Source organism: Carcharhinus amblyrhynchos, chromosome 16, assembly GCF_965287045.1.
Source record: "Carcharhinus amblyrhynchos chromosome 16, sCarAmb.v2.hapA, whole genome shotgun sequence".
Lineage (NCBI taxonomy): Eukaryota > Metazoa > Chordata > Chondrichthyes > Carcharhiniformes > Carcharhinidae > Carcharhinus > Carcharhinus amblyrhynchos.
In genome coordinates this window covers 14,613,312-14,637,322 of record NC_137339.1, presented here as the reverse complement: position 1 = coordinate 14,637,322, position 24,011 = coordinate 14,613,312, and the positions used below count along the sequence as shown (strand labels likewise).

The window sequence follows — 24,011 nt, the reverse complement described above, 5'->3', positions numbered from 1 at the left end:
TGGTGCCACGTTGACTTGAGGGTAATAGACTCCAGGCTGCTTTGGTTGTATTTATCCCATTTTCTGTAGCTAAACCTTAAATCCTCCCAGAACTAACCACCACTTCTGTGGGAAACCAGTGTTAACCACTTGCGAGGAATCTGGGCTCAAATCCGACTTCGGGTTACTATCTAATGGAGTTTGCATGTCCTCCTTGTGTCTATGTGTGTCTGCTCTGGGTGCTCTGGTTTCCTCCCAGTGTGTGGGTTAGATTGATCAGCCATGCTAAATTACCCCCTGACGGACTAGGTAAATACGTGGAATTATAGGGAGGTGAAATTGTTAGTGGCTGATGGGCTGAATGGCCTCCTTCTGCACTGGAGGGACTCTGATTCTAAAACATCAGGGTGACCACGACCACAGATATTCATCAGACTTAATGTACAAACAAGAGATAAACTGAATCTTTCATGATAATCTGAGCCAAAGTGTCCTATATAATGCAAAAGTAAACATTAGCATGTTGGCTCAACAATGAAAAGCTGGAGCTTTGATTTAATTTGGCCACAAGGGTTGTTTTTGTTTTATTAAACAGATGGGAGTCTTGCATAATTTGGTAGTTAGAAATGCACACCATTGTCACATAATATTAGATCACTAAAGTATTTATAGAACTGGTACACCGTTCATGAAAACAGGAATATGAAATCCAATTTGTTTTACAGCATTAATTCATTTTCTCTGATGATATTTGAAATGTTGCAGATACAATGCAAAATACACAGCCCTCATCACTGTTGGAGGTTGATGAGTAGGTTGCACAGTGTTGATGAGGGCATTTGAGGAGGCGGGGGGGGGGGGGGGGGGGGAAGGTGGAAATATAATGTCTCAAAACTCAACAGAAAGCCCATCAAGAACTGAAATTTGTGAAGTAAACAATCTGTTTGGCTGCTCCATGTCAAATGATCAATTTGGTCAATACAGCCAGTTGCTTGACAATATTATTATTTATTGGGTCACTTCTGCCTTAAGCATGTTCAGAATCAATTAATTACACTCTGTAACCAAACAGCCTCATTATTTGGTCACAGGTTATTTCTTTACAACTGGCAGTTCCTGGTCAGTAGCAAACTGCATCAAAATAAACCATAAACAATTGCAAAGCACCTGGTTTATGAAATGCTTTTGTTATTTTTATAGTTCTGATCTTCATTTTTGTTCAAAATATTTAATGCTTCCTTCTCTTGTATTTCAGACACTGTGCAAATTCCAGTGTTGTCTTCTATACGTTCCTCATTTGTCGGCTGTGTAAAGAATCTTCTAATTAATCAAAAGGCTGTACAGTTGAATCGACCAAGATCCATACATGGTGATGTCAGTACCAGCGGTTGCCCACTGTTGTAAATAGAATGTAAAGAATAAAAGAAAATCAAGAACACTTTACCAGGGCTGTTGATTTCCAATCCACTTATGCACTTAAATATTTGTACTGTATTTCAGAATCTTGCTGTGGATTTTTATAAATTTAAGCTATTTTAATGGACTTTTTATTTGGTATTTTGGGAAGAAAATATTAAAATGGGTAAAATTTATCCTGTGACACTGGCTTTACATTATTTTGTTTTAAGATCCTATCATTTGTAGCACTGATTGTGCAGAACACTGGTACAAAATTTGAGTTAAAATAAAACTTATCTATATTGATTCCTATAATGTATGTTTTTTATCCATTCTGAATTAGGAGCTGTTAGCTCCACATACTATTATTTGAGTTAAAATGTGAAGATAAAAACTATAGCATAATAAAAGTTTGATCAAGGCACCAAATGCCAAACTATAAAGATATGAGTTAATGCATCAGTAAAGTTACACTTTGCTGTTTTTTTTGTTCTTTAAAAGTACAATTAGATTGTTAGGTCTGAATACTTGTTTAGATGTAACACCTAGTATATTTTCCACATTGTTAGTGAATCACAATGAGGATGTTAATAGATGCATATCAATTATGAAATCAAATCAGGTTCATCCCATCAATGGGATGACAGTAGCCCAGTGGTTAGCACTGCTGCTCCACAGCACTAGGGACCTGCGTTCGATTCCTGGCTTGGGTCACTATCTGTGCAGAATCTGCATATTGTTCCTGTGTCTAAGTGGGTTTCCTCCAGGTGCTCTGGTTTCCTCCCAGTCTGAAAGACGTGCTCGTTCAGTGCATTGACCCAAATAGGTGCCGAACTTTGGCAACGCGGGGACTTTCACAGGAACTTCATTGCAGTGTTAATGTAAGCCTTACTTAAATAATTAAACTTCAATACTCACTGATTCCATAGAGATTGCACTCATGGTACATCAGAGTCTGCAATGGATTTGACTATTTGTCAATATTTATATCTGTTCCCTCTAGACAGAGGTAGAAAACCTCTATTGGTGATATATTTGAATAAGTTAACTGCAGTGTAATAAGTTTTGCTCAAATTTCCATGATCATCCAAAGCTTAACCATGTTGAAACAAAATAATTTAAGAGGTCAGATGAATAAATTAATTTTTAAAAATGCTTTCACAAGAGAAGCCTAGATTTGGAATGCCTAAAGTTGTTATTCCAATGTTTTAAGCACTGACATTACATTATTACTGCTGCAACATACCTGTTCTACTTTGCTAAGCTGATTTTTTCTGTTCATTGCGGCATTACAGCAAATGTCCATAAATTTACTGCAATATAAGCACTAACATTTTAATCCTTGAGGTGATGACATAAAATCAAGTTGCCCATAAAATGATACTGTAGATTTTATTCAAAGGGTTCATATTAATAGAAAAACTATTTTTTAACCTTTTTAATGACTTCAGGATGTGTGATGTTCTGTCCTGCAATTAAGTACTTTGGAAGAGTTGTAAGATTGAATGAAAGATTTCAAAGAACATATATTAAACAGACAAAACTGACAGCACATCACAGTAATGGGAAATTATGATAAGCCCTCAGATGTAACAAGATGAGAAAGTTTACTTATTAAAAAGGTACAAGAAAACATAAAAATGTACTGGAGCTTGATTAAGATGAATTTGTCTTCCTCTGGTTGTGATGAGGGCTATCAATTTTATATAGTCATGAGTGAGCACAGATTACGAGCATTTATACAGAGTTGTTCTTTGCCAGGAACAGTTGAGCACACAGTAAGAAGTCTCAACACCAAATTCAAGTCCAAAAATTTTATTTGGAATCACAAGCTTTCGGAGTACTGCTTCTACATCACCTGATGAAGAAGCTTATGATTAAAAATAAATCTGTTGAACTTGACCTGATGTTATGAGACTTCTTATTGTGCTCACCCCAGTCCAACACCAGCATCTCAACATCACAGGAACAGTTGAGGAAGATGCAGAAGTAGAGAGAAAATAGATCAGAAATATGACTGCACAGAAAAGTTGGAAAGCAATTATTATTCCGTTCAGATCATATTATGTACTAGATCAAAGCTTTGAGGGTTGAAATAAAATTTTCACAAAATTCTCTTGCTCTAAAATGAACCTTTAATATTGCTTAGTTTCCAGGGTTAATAGAAGGAAAATGCACAACATCACTAATCTTTAAACTGAGCGCTAACATTATTTCAACAAATGGTTTCAAGAAAAACGTAAGTGAATAGTTTCAGTCCAAACTCATATCCTCCTCTTCATCTTTTTTGTCTTTTGAGTCACTGTCTCCCTCCTTATCATCGACTTTTGTCTTTGAGGTTGCAGAATTGTGTTGCATTGCTTTGGCAAATCCTTCCACATCTGTAGTTTGGCAGGGGTGGGTGGGCAGGAATGCACAGACATTAATTCAAAGGCGAAAGACATTAATTATTATATTGCCTTTCACTTGCTTTATTAGCTTTGAAAGAAATTAAGTTGAGGAACACAAACACCTTAAAAGTCAAACTATTTTAGACTGAGTTTTATCCAAATGGAATGAAGATTCAAATAGGTTTAAATCTTACCCAAGCTTCACTACATGAAACAGGATGAATGTGGAGAGGATGTTTCCTCTTGCTGGAGATTCCAGAAATAAGGGTCACTGTTTAAAAATTAGTCATTTAAAACAGAAAAAGTGAATTTTTTTCTGAGGGTTGTGAAGTTCTGGAACTCTTCCTCAAAAAGCAGTGGAAGTAGAACCTTTGAATATATTTTTTTAAGGCAGATAGCTTCTTGAATAACAATGGGGATGAAAGGTTATCAGGGGTCAGCAGGAATAGGGACTGAAGTTACAATCAGCTCAGCCACGATCTTACTGAATGGCACAGCAGGCTTGAGTAGCCTACTGCTGTTTCTAATTTGTATGCAACCGTAAAAAAACCCACCATAACCTGCTTTCCTTTCATTTTAAGTTTGGCTTAGAGCAGTAGCTAAGGTACTAAAACCACTGGAATCAGACAATCATTGTAAAAAGCAAAGTGAAATTAGTGCAGCAGGATTAACTTTAGATAATTGGCACTTTTACTAAATGTTCCCCTTGCTCTTTATCTCACCCAGGCTGCAATTGTGGAAAATAGATACCTCAACAAAATATCTTACCAACCAGGTTCAACTTAAACTGGTCTCAAATAAGGCATTTCCAACCTAGGAAGCCTTCCTGCCTCCCTCCAATTTAGGCTAAGGTGGGAAGACTCAACAACAGCCTTTCTCAGTCATTGCTCCATGGTAAGAAGTCTCACAACCCCAGGTTAAAGTCCAACAAGTTTATTTGCTAGGAAACCCACGAGCTTTCGGAACACTGTTCCTTTGTCACCTGACAGAGAAACAGCATTCCGAAAGCTTGTGGGTTTCCTATCAAATAAACTTGTTGGACTTTAACCTGGTGTTGTGAGACTTCTTACTGTGTTTACCCCAGTCCAACACCAACATCTCCACATCAATACTCCATGGTGCAGGCTACACTGTAGTACTGCTTCAGTGGCACTGCCAGTACTGAATACCCACTACCAGGCAGAAATTTCCCTCACAGGAGCCTAGAGACCCAGACTAGAATTCTCCAACCATGCCTGCGACTGGGATTCTCCAGCTGATTGCCAAATTCTCCATTCTCAGAGGCAGCAATATAACATTGGAGAATTCCGGCCCCAGTAAGGTAAATGCCAAATTGGGCCTAAAATCCCTTCTGGCCTCCTGGAAACAGTCTGGGTGGAGTTGCCACCATTTTTGCAGCTAGTGGACAATACCTCCTGCTGCGATCATTAAATTCAGCTCTAACTGCCATGTATAGGCCTCACAGTAACATCAAATCAAACCCAAGAGATGTTCTTTTTGCTGGGTTTTCCAAACACTGGAAGGTCTTCTTGGGGCCAGCAAATACACATCATAATTAAGCAGCTACTATTCCCTCTATCATGAGATGTTCGTCCAAGACTCAGGTTTGACCTAGTCATGGAATATGAAAAGACACTTACCCCCTTTTCCAGCCGCTTCCACAGCCTCTGCCGGCAAACCAAACTGGCTCATCAATGGTCCCAACTGTCCTGAAGCCAGTGCTGCACTGAACATGCTCATGGCCTACATAAAAAATTAAAGGAAAAGTTGCAAAGTGTTATGGTTGATTTTAATATCTTCACAGAAAATATGAGCATCTGCATAATTTACTCAAAACCGCCAAAGACATGAAGTGACTTCCTGTCATACAAATATCAGCAGCACACAAAAATTAAAACAAGGTACTTTGGTTTATTTAATTTGTCTAATCCATACGCTTTTACTTTATTAAATATGAAAATTACAATTCCACTTCATTAACTCAGCTTTGTTCTTTTGCTGTAGCCTGCATCAACACATTTTTGTTAAGACTTTAAAATGCAAATGATAAAAATTTTAAACTGTGCTCAGTTACATATCCATTACAACTTCTTGCAGTCAATATTGTAGATCTGCTAAAATGTGCTGCATCTTCAATGTTAGTTTACATTAGATGTACATACTGCAGCAATTAAATGTCAAGTTTCAGGGAAACCGATTGTCTTCCAGTGAACTATTAAAACCTGACCACTAGAGATTAAAGCCTATCAATGCACTCTTTCCCAATTAAGGAATCAGACTAGTTCCTATAGGTATACAAATTGCCTCTAAAATGTGTACTAAAATCAACTCCAGTAAAAAGAATGGACCCAACATTACTTGAAGTGTGAAGTACTATCACATCACCTGTGAAAGCAACATGTGCACATTACTTTATCCTTGGCTTATCTGAGCTAGGGAACTTTTCCACTACATTTACCTCACATGCAGAGAGAGAGAAAAAAATCTTATATAAAAAAGAGCAGGTATTTAAAAATCAATTCAGTCATGATACATGTCTCACTGAATTACTACATATCTAGTACAATTTGAACTGAAAGCAGTAAAACATTTGCATTCAAATCTATTTTATTCAGGACTGAAAAATTAAAATTTGAATAGGCTCAAACATGTCAAAGAAAATAACACACCTGCTGAAACTGTGGAGATGTTAATGTATTCTGAATTTCTTCTGCAGGCTGAGGCAATGACTCTCCTGTTGGAAGGTACGGTAATAATCGTTCTTGAACCTCTGAATTCGCTAGAATTGGAGCCATGATCTCCGGAGTCAACACAGTCGATAAATCCACTGCTAGAAAATAAATTAAAACTGTTATTACTCCTGCATGCATAGTATAAAAATCTAAGTTTATCACATTCCCCATCCAGAACCAAGAATGCCTTCTGCAATTCAATATTGTGCAAATATCTGAGTAGAAGGATGAAAACGATAAAAGTGTCACAGAATTACTTTGGAAAATGGTGGGGCTGAGTTGAAGTGTAAATATGTAACTCTCCCACGATGGTCATAAACTTGATGGCAGCAGACCATCATTTTAGTATCACTACCTCAAGATCCGCACAGTAAAAGGAGTAGAATTCTTGCCAGTGTCATGTATGTTTGTCTTTTCTCAGCTCTCCTGCTTTCAAGTAACAACACATTGATGGCATGATCTTCTGTAACTTACCCTCTGGTAATGCTAAAAGCTACAAAGCCAGAGTCAGACAGACACAAAGGAGAAGAAAATGCATGGGAAATTCCTCCCCTTCTGAAATCAAGCTAGCTAAGTCCAGTGATGCAGGTCATATCACTATCTAATGCCTTTTTGAAAGGACTTAAACATTTCCATAGCTATCACGTCAAAGTCTAACTACGTTACCAGTACACAGACTTTTTGAGAGGCAGTTAAGGACTATCATCTCTCCATCCTCAACTCTGAAAACTGCTGTGCACTCAAATCTGTTTTGAGGTAGCATGTAGAAGAACAACGGTGGTCACAAAAAGATCCTGTTAAATGTTAGTTTAAAAAAATACATTTGGGATCTTGTGTTTTTAGTAAGAGCACAGAGGAGGGAAGGAAGCTGTACAAAACCTTCTGAAAACACTGCTTACGTTTTAGCTGGAGTATGGTGTTCAAAAATCTGGGTACCATAGTTGGGAAGAATATTGAGTGTCCCAGAAACGTGCGGAAGAGATTTATAGAGTTGTATTATGGATAAAGGACTACTTGAGTTATTTAGAGAAGCTATGGTTTGCTTTTGAACAGAAGTTAGGGAGATTTGAGCAGCATTCAAAGCCGTGAACAGTTTCGATAAGAGGTGAAATTGTTTCTGATGGCAGAAAAATCAGTGATCAGATTAGAATGATTTAAGGCTAGAAAGAAAACGTGCATTTTTGTGTTTTAAGAAAAAGAGTCATTGTGATCTGGAATTGCCTGTTAGGGTTGTAGAAGCACATTCAGGAATAACTTTCAAAAAGGAATTTGATAAATACTCGAGTAGAAAAACAAATTGTAGGAGAGTAGGACTAATTGGATAATTCCATCAAAAAAAAAAATCAGTCGCGATGGATTGGAAGGCTCCTTCTCTTTGGTCCCACAATAATGGCTGAGTTGCCTGAAAAAATACTTACCACCACCATATTAAACTAATTAAAGGTAGTCAAACTGCAAGCCAATTACAAATACATGATTGAAATCCTATTTGCTGTTGTTTTGTCACGTTTTAAGTATCTCCAGAACTAGCTCCCTACCCTGTTGTCCAGTCCCTTCTGCTGCAGCAGGAACAGTCATGCTAGCCAAGATACTCTGCAAGTCACGCAGCTGAATGGGCTGAGTTGGGCTTGTTGCAGATCCAGACGCTGTAACAGGTGGGGATCCAGATGCAGACGTTGAACCTGTGCTTGATGCCGCTGGTGTCGTTAGACCTGCTGATGCCGCTGCTGCTGCTGACACTGGTGTGGATGCTACAGTGGGGGCTGGTACCGGTGTTGTTGCTGCAGCAACAGAAGGCACTGAAGTCATGCGGACTGCCGAGGTTGTGGAGGATGGAGTGACAGTTGCAGACTGGCTTCGGGAACTAAACACAAATAAAAGTAGCATTAGGAAAAAGACCAGTGACTTACTTTGCCAAATTGAACAGCAACACTCTGGAGGAAAGGGAAAGGGGGGGATAAAAGAACAAAGACAGTGATCTGATCTAGTTTCAACCAACTTCCTTTTCATTGCAACACTGTCCAAATGAGTTTTACAGTTTATTTATTAGTGTTACAAATAGGCTTACGTTAACACTGCAACAAAGTTACTATGAAAATTCCCTAGTCAAAGAACAAAATCAGCCTGGGAAACAGGCCCTTCGGCCCAACGAGCCCACGCTGCCATCTCAACACCATCTCTCTACCCATGACCCCTATCTAATGTTTTATGGCCATCCAGATTGAGGGAAAACTGATTTAGGGACAATTTATTCCTGCCAATCAGCCTAACAGCACATCTTTGGGGTGTGGGAGGAAACCGGAGCACCCGGAGAAAACCCACACAAGCACGGGGAGAATGCGCAAACTCCCACAGACACCAGCCCAAATCCATGTGTCTGCACAGCAATCAGCGATAGTCACTGAGCTGTCGTCTTGCCCAGTATCTTGTCCAGTTTAGGCACACACTAACGACATGAAGCACTAGGCCAATCTCGAACAACCAAGAGCAGCCCCAGTACGACCCATCGCATGTATGCCCCTCGTTGGACACGAGATGGGCCAACTTAAAACCTGTGAATGAATAGAGAAAAACATTACCATACTATATCTATTTACATTTTTAGGGACACCCCAAAGCTAATGACCCTTAATTAAAGGTTCTCCTATATCCACCCATCTCCAACTCAGTCATGTGCCTGTCTAAGTTACTCTTAAAGGACCCACTCCTGTTCGGTACACGGAAGGAGAATTTAGCATGGCCAATGCATCTACCAGCATGTCTTTCGGACTGTGGGAGGAAACACATGCAGACACGAGGAGAACATGCAGACTTATAGAACATTACAGCGCAGTACAGGTCCTTCAGCCCTCAATGTTGCGCCGACCTGTGAAACCAATCTAAAGCCCATCTAACCTATGCTATTCCAATATCATCCATATGTTTATGCAATGACCATTTAAATGCCCTTAATGTTGGCAAGGCCACTACTGTTGCAGACAGGGCATTCCATGCCCTTACTAGTCTGAGTAAAGAGCCTACCTCTGACATCCGTACTATATCTATCGCCCCTCAATTTAAAGCTATGTCCCCTTGTGCTAACCATCTCCATCTGAGGAAAAAGGCTCTCTGTCCACCCTACCCAATCCTCTGATCATCTTGTATGCTTCTATTAAGTCACCTCTTAACCTTCTTCTCTCTAACGAAAACAGCCTCAAGTCTTTCAGCCTTTCCTCATAAGACCTTCGCATCATACCAGGCAGCATCCTGGTAAATCTGCTCTGCACCCTTTCCAATGCTTCCATATCCTTCCTATAATGCAGCAACCAGAGCTGTATGCAATACGCCAAGTGCAAGTTTTGTACTCATGACCTCATGGCTCCAAAACTCAATCCCTCTACCAACATAAGCTAACACACCATACGCCTTCTTAACAATCCTATCAACCTGGGGGCCAACTTTCAGGACTCTATGCACACGGACACTGAGATCTCTGCTCATCCACACTACCAAGTATGTTACCATTACCCCAGTACTCTATTCCTGTTACTCCTTCCAAAGTGAATCACTTCACACTTCTCCGCATTAAACTCCATTTGCCACCTCTCAGCCCAACTCTGCAGCTTATCTATGTCCCTCTGTAACCTGCAACATCCTTCCGCACTGTCCACAACTCCGCCGACTTTAGTGTCATCCATAAATTCACTAACTCATCTTTTTACAACCTTGTCCAGGTCATTTATAAAAATAACAAATGGCAGTGGCCCCAAAACAGATCCTTGCGGTACACCACTAGTAACTGAACTCCAGGATGAACATTTCCCATCAACCACCACAGTCTTCTTGCAGCTGGCCAATTTCTCATCCAAACCACTAAATCACCCTCAATCCCATGCCTCTGTATCTTCTGCAATAGATTACCGCGGGGAACCTTATCAAACGCTTTACTGAAATCCATATACACCACATCAACTGCTTTACCCTCATCCATCTCTGGTCACCTTCTCAAAAGAACTCAAGGTTTGTGAGGCACGACCTACCCTTCACATCCCTAATCAAATTATTCCTATCTCTTATAATCCTTTCCAAAACTTTGCCCATTACTGAAGTAAGGCTCATTGGTCTATAATTACCAGGGTCAGCTCTACTCCCCTTCTTGAGCAAGGGGACATTTGCTATCCTCCAGTCTTCTGGCACTATTCCCTAGACAATAACGACCTAAAGATCAAAACCCAAGGCTCTACAATCTCCTCCCTAGCCTCCCAGAGAATCCTAGGATAAATCCCATCTGGCCCAGGGGAGTTATCTATTTTCATACTTTCCAGACTCCGCAGTGACCCAAGCCAGTCACTGAACCCAGGTCCCTGATGTTGTGAGCAAGCAACGCTAATCACTGTGCCACCATGATTTATTACGTCACAACACACAAGTACATTAATTTGTAAACTAGGGAAAGGCTCTTCATTATCTGCTCTTCATGAAAACAGCAGCAATACAATTCAGAATTTTGTCAAAAACTGTTACTTAAATACATCTATTACAGAATACTGTGAATGAAAATAAATTCAGCAATGAGCATGTAATTTGCAGTAAAGACTATTTGGTCTATCATATTCATGCAGGCTCTCTGCATAGCAATCTAGTCAGTCTCACTACCCCAGTCAGAGTCCTGCAGGTTCACTTCCGACAACAGCCCTGAGATCACTGATTGCTTCTGCTTCCACCACCTCCATGGACAGCAAATTACTGGTTGTTACCACTTGCTCCAAGAAGTTCTTCCTCAAATTCCCTCTGCATTGCTTGCCCAAAACCATAAACCTGTGTCCCCGATCAGCTTTACCCATTTACCTGATCCAAACCTGTTATGATTTATCCTGTACACTTCCATCAAATCTTCCCTCAGTCTCCTTTGCTCAAAAGGAGAATAACACCAGCTTTTTCAACCTAACCTTGTGACTAAATTCCTCAATCCAGGGAACCATTCTGGTCAATCTCTTCTGAACCCTCTGAAGGGCTCTCACATCCTTGCTAAGCATGACGATTAGAACTGGATACAATACTCTAATTGTGGCCTGACTGGAACTCAGCAGGCAGCATGAGACATGCAATGACAGATACTAATGATATACACGATATCTGTATTCTCAGCACTACATTTCAACAAATTCCTTCTTACCCTGAAGAACTAGTGGCGGTAGGGCCTCCACTGCCAAGTAAGCCAGCAAGTCCAGCTGGCCCTGCGAGAGCACCCAGACTTCCTGGAAAGAAAAAATACATGAAGAGCTTGTAGCACTATAGCTATTAGCATTTGGATTCATTAAAGGGGCACTATTCATGCCAAAATGCAAAACATACAAAGGAAATTGTGTGAAATTCCCCCCAAGTTTCCTCGGCGCACACAACTTTCATAACTTACCAAATAAAACAACATTTGATCGAATGTCAGTTAAAGATCAATAATTTGCAATGTACCCAACTCAGAAGAACTTAATTTGGGAGCAAGGGTGTAATTCTTTTCATAAATAAAGCAAAAGCAAGACTATTCTCTGATAACTGTACACTGGATTTTGTGGCCTTGCCCAGTGGTCTGGGGATCAGCCAGGTATCCCTCACTCAGTTGTGGGGAGGCCTGACGTAAATGGCCCCACAGTCGGGCCTCCCTTGATTCAGGTTCCACCAACTGAGCTGCCAGCCAGAGGCTAGCAGCTACTCATTGATGCTAGCAAAGAATGGTGGCAGCTGGTAGCTGTACCACCAGAGACCCAGGAATCTTATGGGGCTCCAGACCAAAGGTGAATAAGGACAAGATGAGTCAGGTGTGGAGGGGAGGGGGTGCGTGCTTGTATTGGACAAGAGCAGGGAATGGCTTTCCACGTCCCCTCCTTGCAGATGATATAGGAGAGACACAAGGGTCCCATTAAACTCCTGAGGCAGGACATGCTGCTACCGAAAGCCATGAATCCTATGTCAACCCCTTACATCCTGTAAATTAAGCAGGGAGGACCGCTTGCCACTGCGAGATTGACAGGGGGCCTCTCTTGCAATCAAGAAGGCCATCCACAATGGTTCTCATTGCCACATGCTACATTACATCCATAGACATCACTGAACGTTATATTGTACCAGGAAAAACAATATTTTTACTGGACAATGTGTAAAATTAAAAAATTATAACAGAATAGCACCACTCCCTTATATTGCATACATGGAGGACGGGGTCTAAACATATGCGCATACGCAAATTTTTAAAATACTGTGTTCCTGAAAATATTGGCATACCAAAGCTCTTAACAGCATATTTCATTTTTTTTCTGCGCTTATTTATAAATACTTATCAAGGCAAAATTACCTGGAGATCTCAAATTGATTGTGGGGCAAAAGCTGCTTGTGCAAAGTTAGAAATAAAACCTAGCAATCAGATGGCTAAACAAATTAAGAAAAAAAAATCTGAAAAATAGATTTGCGCCCTTAAGATGTTTTCTGCTTTTAAGTTCCATGCCCTTTTTCTTGTTTTCCCTGTGCAGAGCTCAGGCTCCAAAATCCACTCCCTGTGCTTTCTCCAGTTATGCGTGGAATTCGACCAGCCCCTTTGAAAATACATTTTTTTCCATCCAGAAAGGATAGAAGAAATTTTTTATAGGTAGCTATTTGTTACAAATTAATTTATTTGTAAAATGTGGTTAATATTTACCAAGTCCACCTAAACCGGTTGCTCCCATCAGCTGCATAAGCTGGTTATGACTCATGTTACCCAAAAGACTTTGCAATCCACTTTCTCCTGGAATAAAGAGATGAATGACAATCAGAGGAGTCTGTGTTCGGCTCCTCTTATTTACTGTACATATGATCTACATATTATGATCTAGAAAATATCAAAATTTGCTGATGATACTAAATTGTTATGAAGAATGAGAGAGATTATAGAAGACAGAGCTAGGCTAGAAGGTTGGGCAGATGGATGACAAACAGTTCAAATATGTGAAAATGTAAAGTGATACATTTGGAATTTTTTTTTTAAATGAAGCACAGAAGCAGAAGAGTCCTAATGTGTTAATACATTGTTAATCAAAAGGTGGCAGGGCAACTAAGTAGCCATGAAAAAAATCAAACTGATTACTGAGTTTTGGGTTTAGAAGGACATTACTCAAAAGCAGAGGTAATATTGATCAAGGCCTTAGTTAAGAATAAAGCCTAAACTCAGATTTCAAACTTGACAAATCCCTTCACAGTTTTGAGGGGGTTAGGACTTTCTTCAGCAGAACTGAAAATGTTACCAGGGACCTTTAGAGAGACCAAAGTTTATGAAGTAAATAATGACAGATTATTTCCACTGGTCTGTAAGAATACAACAAGGTGGTTCACAATTTTAAATGACCCCAAACAATTAAGGTAGGGGTTGGAAGACAAATTAGCCTGAAAGATGTGACAAATGTAGAATGCTCTATCACAAACTAATGCTGAATTAATTGTTTGTGTGTGGAAATGAAAAAAAGTGTGGAGAATGAAATTGACAAGGTGGCACAGAGAGAAAAACGGACTAAAAAAATTAAACCACAGAAACAGATTAATGATTAGAGAAAACAAACTACATGTTTCTGTGCAAGCACAAGCAAACTTGCAATTTTCTACACATTTTAAACGTTGCCCAAAAGTTCATGAGATCTTTTAGCAGTCCCAAAGTTTGGAGAACCCAGCCAAAAAAAAATTAAATATGAAAGCTACATCAACTCAATTTAAAACCTGATACAAATAGCACAACTGCTCTTTTAATTAATAAAATCAATAAAACAGAAAAAAAAGAAATGCATACGGCTGTCAGTAAACTACAGGAACTAGCTATTACTCCTAACTTTTCTGAATATTGCTTTTCATATACAGTCACAATTCTCATTACACAGAAATAAATAACTAGTGGCATGAAAAGAAATATCATGTTTTGAAAAATGTAAGAAAACAATCATTTTGGGTTCCTTACTGACTCAAGACTAAGAAGCAACTAGTTGAGGCAGATAGCCAAGAAGTTCTGTGGTGATCTCAGCAACAGCGTTGGAATAGATAATAAACTTCGCCGAAGTCAGCGCCCATGGGTAAGAGAAGGGAAAATTTAGTTAGGTTCCCTAACCTGACTGCAGTACGCAACTCATGCTAGGCATATGCTAGCCAAAGATGCAAGTGGATCAGCAGGAAAGCCTACTCAACTGAACTGTGAAATAAGTTGCTAATGTTTACTGCCAAGGCACAACTTCTCCCTGATACTGAAGGTAACGTATAGAACAAATCTCACGGAGAAGTCACATCCTTCAAACGAGATGCCAAATGGGGAAAAAAACTGGCAAGAAAGGAAAACAATTTCTTCCACACAGCAGTCATCAAGAATAAAAAATATGCCTGTTAGAAGTTCTCTTTATAACACTGCATTAATGTATGATGGTTACACTGCATTCAAATTCTAATGAACTAACAGGATACCTCCAAGTGCGGCTAGCTCATGACCCCCACTGCTGCCACTACCACCCAAAGCACCAGGCATTGGTGGGTTGTTCAGATATTCATTCACTTTACGGCAGTACTCTTCATCTTTATCAGATTTGGGCTCCTGAAGGTTTAAACACAGCAGTTAATGATCACAAATGAGTCTAAAATAATCTTAAGAGATCTGCAAGAGAAAAAGATAAAGATTTACAAAAAAATGAATTTCAATTAATATTTTCCATCAAAAAATGCTAATGTATGGGAATGCACTACTTCAAAATTTCAATTGATGGTATTTTAGTCTTAAAACTACACATTAAAATTACCAAATCATTTACTTTTCTAATGTTAATGACGCACTTCAAATAACATCTTGGTTTGTTCAAATACAATCAATGTCTTATCAAATGTTTTAATTCTATTATTAAAGGGGAAAGATTGAATCATTAACATTTTGGTACCAATGTCAGCACTGACCTTATACAGGACTAGCAGGAATCAAATTGCAATTAACAGGCCACATGCAGTCCAAACCTGTAATCTAATCCCGCAACACCTGACTCCTCAATCCTAATTTCATTCAAATTTGCTCTATTTGAATTTTGAATGCAAAGACTTAGAAAAGACTGTTATTAAGCATCATTCATTTGTTGGTGGATAAATCCTACATCAGATTAGCAGTGCAAAAGAATATGCATATTGATCAAATTAAAAATGGGAAAAGTTGGAATATTATCTGTCATGGAATACTTCCCATTCTTATTTCAGATTTCCAGCAATATTTTGTTTTTGTGTATCAATTGTACATGGATTTAAACTTCACAAGTAGCCTGAAGCTTTGTGTACCTACATGACTTAAGACAAATGGAACAGACACCTCCAAGATAAAAGGACTACTCTAACCATGCTCCCCACAACATGGCTTCCTCCAATAACAAAGGAGTTGCACATTTCTTATACCTGTAGCATTTCTGAATAATAGACAATTTATGGACAACAAACATGCATGTGCCAAGAATTAGGCTAAAACTGAAGACCCTTACAATAAGCAGAGAAAATTTTGATCCCACTGCTCTAGGATAGATTTAAACATTTATACAAGGTGAAGAATAGTCAAGTGCATGTTTGTTTCTTGACAAAATACTACCTGTGGACAGACCCTTTTCACTTTGTACAATGGTTTGGGTAAACTAAAACAGAAGCAATTTCAAACTACCCAGTTGATCTTCCATGCAGGGGTGATTGTGATGTTTAGATACCAAGACAGAATTTATTTAACTTGGCCATACTTCTAGGGCCACTGAAAACTGGGATTAGTAAACTGATTTATACAATCCAGTAGTCTAAACAATCAGGCCACATGCTGCTTAGACATGTTTCAAACCAGTGATGGGCAACCTAGGCTAGTGAATGGGCCACATGAATGGCCTTTCTTCATTTTAGCGGGCTGCAAGACTTGACATCAGGCTTGCCCACTAACCATGGCCCCATGAATAAGATTAAATACACTGAATATATGCCACATATTTTGTAATGAGCAAAAGAATATGCTTAATCATTCATATATTAATAGGACTATCAATTTCAAATGGTTAAAAACAAAATAAATATTTAGCTTTGAATGCAAAGGGCCGCTCAGCTCTCACAGTCAATGTTGTGGGCAATTGGCACACACCTCAATTCACTTGCCCTTGCTTTATGTGGGTAGCACTTCAGTCACACTGGTATGACAAAAAACTACAGATGAAAATCAGCAGAGTCAACAAATTGTCTTGTGGGTCACACTCAGAACCCTGATGGGCCGCATGTGACACCCAGGCCAACTACTGTTCTATACATTGGCTTTAAAACCTCCAACCACGTACTTAGGAGAAATAAAATAGCTGAGGTGAGGAGAATCAACATGAAATGACTAGCCTTCTTTCTTCATTTACAGTTGTAGCTGCATAATTACATTCATAATAAGCATTTACAAGAATAGCACAGTGAAGTGAAATTTTTAACTTTTACCTGCATCCAAAAGAAAAGACGTTTTGATCCTGCCTTGAATTTCAGCACAAACACTCTTCCAGTAGTACATTGGGCCACTCGTTTAAACTCACAATCATCAGGAAAAATGATCAGGTCCTGTAGAACAGCACACCAAGTCCATCATCAAGCAAAACAAAATCTTCAGTTCCTTTATTTTTACATCCTAGACCATGTCTTTGCTTTTTCTAAGGATTTTTTTTGTTACGAGATTCATTCCAGTAAATTTAGAACCACTTTAATCTCAGAATAACTAGAGCACCTCAGACTTTAATCAAGTCTGCAAAATCTTTTAACCTTATATTTACAAACAACTTACATTCATATAATGCCTCTACCTACCACACCAGCCCACCTACCACAAAAAAGGACTTTAAGACAAGGAGTATTAGAATGGATCGTCAAGAAGGCTTTGAAGCGGCACAAGAAGGGATTTATGAAATGATCAGTCCAGACAATTCAAAATGAAAAGTTATAATTTCTTCATCACCCTAATTTCAGGCATGTAAACTATACAACAGGTGGGAGCGTGAGGTTCATCGAGATCCGAATGTCAATCCAAAGTGGATATTCGAGATGGTTTTTCCCTTTAACTCGGAATGCTCAAGCTATTGTAGTAACTCACTTAATTATGCTAATAACAGTTCAAAAAGCAGATGTTGGGAATCTAAAACAAAGCAGAAAGTGCTAGAAATACACAGCTGCTCAGGAAGCAGTCAGTGTTTCAGCTCTTTCAACACAATATCATTGACATGAAACACACTCTCTTCCCCCACAGACACTACCTGACATGCTAAGAATTTCAAGCATCTAATTCAACCCAGATCCCAAGATTTTCTGGCTTTCATGTCTGCATTACATTGTGTATTTAAACTCCAACCCACTGGTCAACTAAGTTTTTCAGTGAATTTATCAGCTACAGAACAAGTATCAACATTAATACTTGGAGTGGACACCCTGTACCAAGATTATTTTTTTGTGTACATGGCAATTAGGCAACCTTCCCCTAGTAGCAAAAAAAGGGACAATAACTACAAAGCAATGCAATTTTCCCATTTTTAATTGTTACAACCAATGCACCCATTAATTTATCTGGTAGAGTACATGCACTTTTAATGTTCCACGTGAGGCAATTTAAGGAGATCGAACTGTACACAGGCACTTTCATACTGCTGCACGGCTGCATAGCTTAGAGGGAACTTTGTATCAGGTGGGTTTGTGACCAATCTCAAACTTCTGCAGTCCCACCTGCATTCCACACAATGCTCATTCCCCTTAACACCTCCGTTCCCATCCCATAAAATCCCCATGCCCACCCTATAACCCCTCTTTCAACTATGCTTATACAACCATCATCCCCTTCAGCCTCTACGCTCTACTTCTCCTTTTATATGCATCAACACCACAGGTTACAATTCTACAAACATTCACATGGATAGAGCCAGCTAAAACCAGGCATGACCTGCAGAATTGAGAGTGCTAATGATGGAAACTGTTAAATGGGAATAATCTAAAAATGGGCCTTGTAGATTCCAATAATTCCAATAATATTTCCACTGGCAGCTTGTTGCCCAATTGCAGGACTGTTTAGAAAGGAAGACAAACTTGACCTCGAAACAAATAATCTTTGAAATTTACGTGGTTGCCAACCTCGTGTTTTGTCATTGCCACCGGGCAACGGCACTTCTTTCAGTCACCTCCTGCCAACATAACATATATATTGCATATATTCCAGTCAGTCAATTCCCAACAGTCCATTCCATAGTCTATTTCTTTTCCTTCGTTCTTGGGCATCATTGGCAAGCCCAGTATTTTTATCCCGTCCTTCCCTGCACTTGAAGTGGGTGGATTGCTTGGCCATTTCAGAAGGCGGTTAAGAGCCAAGCCATATTATTGTGGGTCTGGACTCACATGTAGGCCAGACCAGATAAGGATGGCATATTTTCTTCCCAAGAGCAAACTGGCCACCTCACAGGTTTTACATTGACACAATGTCGAAAGTGCAACCACATGTGTTTTTCACAACAATGATAGTTTTGTGGCCACCATTACAGATTGTTGAACCAAATTTAAATTCCACTGGCTGCCATAGTAGGATTCAAACCTATCTGTCCCACAGCATTAACCTGGGCCTCTGGTTGATTAGCCTGGTGACATTACCAACAGACTACCATTTCCCCTTATTTAAAAAAAAACTGTATAAAACATGGTCAGCCTATACAAAGCCTATCGTTTGCCCCACACCCAAACCTACACCCCATAACTCCGTAATTTATAGGGAGGTAGTGGTATTGTCCTTGCATTAGTAACCCAGCATAATGCTCCGGGGACCCAAGTTTGAATCCCAGCAATAGTGATATGGTGAGATTTGAATTTAATAAAAATCTGGAATTAAAACTCCAATGAAGACCATTGCCAGTTATGGTAATACTCCATCTGGTTCACTCATGTCCTTGAGGGAAGGAAATCTGCCACCCTTACCTGGGTCTGGCCTACATATGACTCAGCAACACAGTTGACTCTTTAAATTCCCCCCCCACCATCTCATGTCTCACCTCTCCTTTCCTTCTCCCCTATGTACTCTATGAACTGTATACTTTGTCTGTATACTGCACAAAGAACAATACTTTTCACTGCATCCCAACACCTGGGGCAGCACAGTGATTAGCACTGGTGCCTCACAGAACCAGGGACCCCGGTTCGGTTTTTGGCTTGGGTCACTGTCTGTATGGAGTTTGCACGTTCTCCCCATGTCTGCATGGGCTTCATCCACATGCTCCAGTTTCCTCCCACAGTCCAAAAGACATGTCAATTAGGTGGATTGCCTATGCTAAATTCTCCCTCAGCATACCTGAACAGGCACTGGAATGTGGCAACTGGAGGAATTTTCCCAATAACTTCATTGCAATGTTAATGCAAGCCTACTTATGACACTAACAACTTTTTTTAAAGTGCGTCCATAATAAATCGTATATATTTTTAAAAGTGGCAATAATAAATCAAACAATAATAAAATATAATTTTAAAAACCGACAATCATAAATCAAATCAAAATCCAAATAGGCAATCCCCCTCCCACCGCAATAATATCAAACCCTCCCCCTGTAAGGCCAGTTTCCCCAGGCCGGGGAGCAGGCCAGCTCCTTACATCCTCCACAGTGCCGGCGGTGCGGTCCTTCCAGCAGAAGTGAATGAGGGAGTCGTCAGTCTGCTGGATGTAGACCTGCCCCTTGCGCTTGTCCGGAGTCACCGTCGAGCCTTTCAGGGACATCTTGCCGGCCCGGAACTCCACCAGGTATTTACTGGAGGAGCCTCGGCTACCGGCCACCAGGCTGGGGAACAGCGCTCCCGAGGCCGACATGACGCTCGATTAACCAGCTGCTTTCTCTGAAAGGTCGAGATCCAGGCCCCCCTCGTCGCCGTCCAACTGCCACCGCCGTTTGTCCTCGCAACCTAACCTGATGTCTCATTCCCCCACCCCCATACGTCACACGTCAGGCGCACTCCGCTTTCTGAATGGCTGAGGTGGCTGTCAATCATCACGCCACAACACTTCCTTTGTCAGGTTTGGTTGAGCGGCAGGCTGAGAGGAAGTGCTGTGTCATTGCGGTCTACCGCCTCCCCTGGCTGCAATGTGGTACTACACCTCTCGACATGTCAACAAAGTGCTGAAAGAGATACACTTGCGCTCTTCTTCCATTGTTTATTGCACCTCTCTTCATGTCAACAAAGTGCTGAAATAAATACTCTTCTTCAATTATTTATTGCACCTCTCTGTATGTCTACAAGCACCCCCCCTCTCCAGCTGAAATAAATATTCTTGTGCTCTTCTTGCATTGTTTATTGCACTTCTCTACATGAGAACCAGCACCACCCCCCCCCCCAGCTGAAATAAATGCTGTTTTTCCATTGCTTAGCATATGACTTGAAATTATTTGATGCGTTTTCCTCAGTGATACTGTCACAGTGGTTGGTACTGTGCTTCGCAGCACCCCGGACCCTGGTTCAATTCCAGATTTGTGTGACTGTGCGGAGTTTGCACATTCTCCCTGTGTCTGCATAGTGCCCCGGTTTTCTCCCGCAGTCTGAAAGACGTGCTGGTTAGTTGCATTGGTCGTGCTAAATTCTCCCTCAGTGTCCCAACAGGGGTCAGAGTGTGGCGACTAGGGGATTTTCATAGTAATTTCATTGCAGTGTTAATATAAGTCTACTCCTGACTTTAATAAATAGCTTTTTTAAAGCCAGACATTTGTTACAAGCAGGCTGTTCCTTGCACGTGGTCACAAAACGTGTTTTGATTTGATCTGATCTGATTTGGTATACAACAGGAAGTACTGTTTCTTTGCTGTACATAGGGGAATAGGAAAGGAGAGGATGCAGAATATAGTGTGAAGTGTTATTTGCCAAATCAAAATATTTGATGGGACAGTAGTGACTGTCACTACTGTCTCACAGCACCAGGGACCCAGGTTTGATTTCTGGCTTGGGTGACTACCAAGTTCTCTCCATGTTTTCACAGGTTTCCTCTGGGTGCTCTGGTTCCTTCCCCCCCACCTCCCCACACGGTCCAAAGATGTGCAGGTGAGGTGGATTGACCATGCTAAATTGTCCCTTAGCCTCCCAAGATATGTAGGTTAGATGGGTTAGTCGTGGTAAATGTGTGGAGTTGTGGGATAGTTCAGTTTTAGTTTATTTATTCATGTTACAGTAGGCTTACATTAATACTGCAATGAAGTTATTGTAAAAATCCCCCAGTTGCAACACTCCAGCACCTGTTCAGGTACACTGAGGGAGAATTTAGCTTGGCCAATGCACCTAATCAGCACATCTTTCAGACTGGAGCACCTGGAGGAAACCCACACAGACACAGGGAGAACGTGCAAACTCCGCACAGTCAGTCACCCGAAGCTGGAATTGAACCCTGTGAAGCAGCCGCTAACCACTGTGCCACCAGAGAGGACAGGGAAAGGGCGCGGGTAAGATACTCTGTCAGAGAGTCGATGCAGACTGGATGCACCGAATGGCCTCCTTCTGCACTGTAGGGATTCTGAGGTATTGGATCAATTGCTTCAGTTTCACAAAAGTATAGAGTTACAATCTTACAGCCCAAAACAGACACATCAGAAAAAAACAAGTTCATGCCAATTTCCATAGGCACAACAGTGCCTGGTCAGGGTCTGAACTGCACTGCCTGCGTGTGTGATAGTAGTAGATGCAATTGAGACATTCAAAAGAGAATTAGCTAATTATCTGAAGCAAAAAATATATTGCAGGCATACAAGGAAAAGGCAAGAGAGTGTGGTTAGGAGTTTCTCTCCCAAGTGCCAGCATAGGCACGACAACCAAATGGCTGGGCTGGAACCATTCTATGGTTCTATTGCCGCAACATCTTCCCATCCTGCTTATCTCAAATGCTATTATTTCCACTATTCTTAGTCACATACCAATCTCTCACCTAAATGCATCAGTGTCCATGAACCATTCCATGTAGCAGTGAGTTTCATTTTCACACCATGCTTTGTGTAAAATAATTCAACTCAACTCCTCACATGATCTATGAATAAAGGTCATTATAGAGGTATGAAGACAGAGCAAGCTGAAGTGAACTAGGTAACCAGGTTAAAGGTTAAACATTAGATTTTTAAGAAGATAGTTAAGAACTCTCAGCAAAAATTTATCCCAGTGAGAAAGAAAGACTCTTTGAGAAGGATGAATCTCCATGGCTGAATAAGGAAGTGAAGGATGGTATCAAATTGACAAAAACACTGCATAGTTTTCAAAGAAAGATTGTAGAATGTAACATTGGTCTGGTTTTAAGAAACAGCATAAAATGACTAAAAAAGAGGAAGTAAATTATGAGAGAAAGCTAGCTAGTAATATAAAAACAGCTAGTATGAGTTTCTACAGATATTTAAATAGGAAATGAGTAATTAAAGCTAATACTAGTTTTCTAGAAATTCTGGGGAACAAGGAAACAGCAAGAGACATTGAACGTATGGACGTACAAATTAGGAGCAGTGGTAGACCACTCAGCCCCTCGAGCTTGTTCCACCATTGAATAAAATCATGCTGAACTGTTTGTAACTTCAATACCACATTCCCACCCTACCCCTGATAACCCTAATTAAAAGTCTATCCAGCTCTGTCTTAAAAATATTCAACGATTCTTCTTCCTTTTGAGGAAGAGAGTTCCAGAGACTCTTGACCCTCAGAGAAAAAAAATCTCCTAACTTCTGACTTGAGTAAGTGAAATTCATTTTTTTAAAAATTACCGTTAGTGCTAGATTCTTCAACAAGAGGGAACATCCTCTCCACACCCACCATGTCAATGCCGCTCAGGGTCTTAAATGTTTAGATCAAGTTGCCTCTTACTCTTATAAACTCTAGTGGTTACAAACATAACCTCTACAATTTTTCCTCATAAGATAATCTGTCCATTCTGGTTTGTGTAATAAACCTTCCCTGAACTGTTTCTAATGCATTTACATCTTTCCTTAACTAAAAAGACCAATACTCCAGATGTGGTCTTACCAATGCTCTGTACAATTGAAATATAATCTCCCTACCTTTGTAAGCAATTTCACTTACAATAAATAACAATAGATAATATTCCACTAGCTTTCCTAATTTCTTGCTGTAACTATATACCAGCCTTTTGTGATTAATGCACTAGGACACCCAGATCCATCTGCAATCGCTCACCATTTAGATAATAAGCTTTTTTATTCTTCCTGCTAAAATGGACAATTTCACATTTGCCCACATTATACTCCATTTACCAGATTTCTGCCCACTCACTTAATCTAGCTATGTCATTTTGTGGCCTCCTTATTCCATTCACTATGGAAGACTTAGACTTAGAAAACTTCCCAAAGATCCCTGAAAATCAAGAGGTGAACTGGGGAGAAGGAATTTAAAACAATCATCATTAGAGAAAAGATATTGGAAGAACTGCTAGACCTAAAGGCTGACAAGTCCCCAGGACAAGATGGCCTGCATAATAGAGTCTCAAAAGAAGTGGCTGCTGAGAAAA

The 24,011-nt window shown here is 40.1% G+C and overlaps 2 protein-coding genes across 6 annotated transcripts in view; one reads left to right on the top strand and one right to left on the bottom strand.

The window, feature by feature from the left end:
* lama5 (laminin, alpha 5) overlaps nucleotides 1-1,383 on the top strand; it is a 283,499-nt gene extending 282,116 nt beyond the window's left edge. For all 3 annotated transcript variants that reach the window (XM_080204748.1, XM_080204749.1, XM_080204747.1), the window contains exon 80: nucleotides 1,235-1,383. In XM_080204748.1, coding sequence (XP_080060874.1) covers nucleotides 1,235-1,383 — 149 coding nt within the window. The remainder of the gene's footprint in view (nucleotides 1-1,234) is intronic.
* adrm1 (ADRM1 26S proteasome ubiquitin receptor) lies at nucleotides 1,288-20,437 on the bottom strand. 3 transcript variants are annotated; one of them, XM_080204752.1, is made up of 9 exons: nucleotides 20,127-20,437; nucleotides 16,961-17,077; nucleotides 14,948-15,074; nucleotides 13,170-13,256; nucleotides 11,655-11,736; nucleotides 8,038-8,363; nucleotides 6,437-6,597; nucleotides 5,408-5,510; nucleotides 1,288-1,374 (listed from the first exon to the last, which is right to left on the bottom strand). In XM_080204752.1, exons 1-9 carry the CDS (start codon nucleotides 20,337-20,339, stop codon nucleotides 1,355-1,357), a joined length of 1,236 nt encoding a protein of 411 aa, XP_080060878.1. In that variant the 5' UTR covers nucleotides 20,340-20,437; the 3' UTR covers nucleotides 1,288-1,354. The 3 variants fall into 3 exon arrangements, with proteins under 3 accessions (XP_080060878.1, XP_080060877.1, XP_080060876.1); XM_080204751.1 differs by lacking the exon at nucleotides 1,288-1,374 and adding an exon at nucleotides 2,756-3,758 and having other exon boundaries at nucleotides 6,437-6,594; XM_080204750.1 differs by lacking the exon at nucleotides 1,288-1,374 and adding an exon at nucleotides 2,756-3,758 and having other exon boundaries at nucleotides 20,127-20,436.
* Between the last annotated feature and the right edge of the window lie 3,574 nt (nucleotides 20,438-24,011).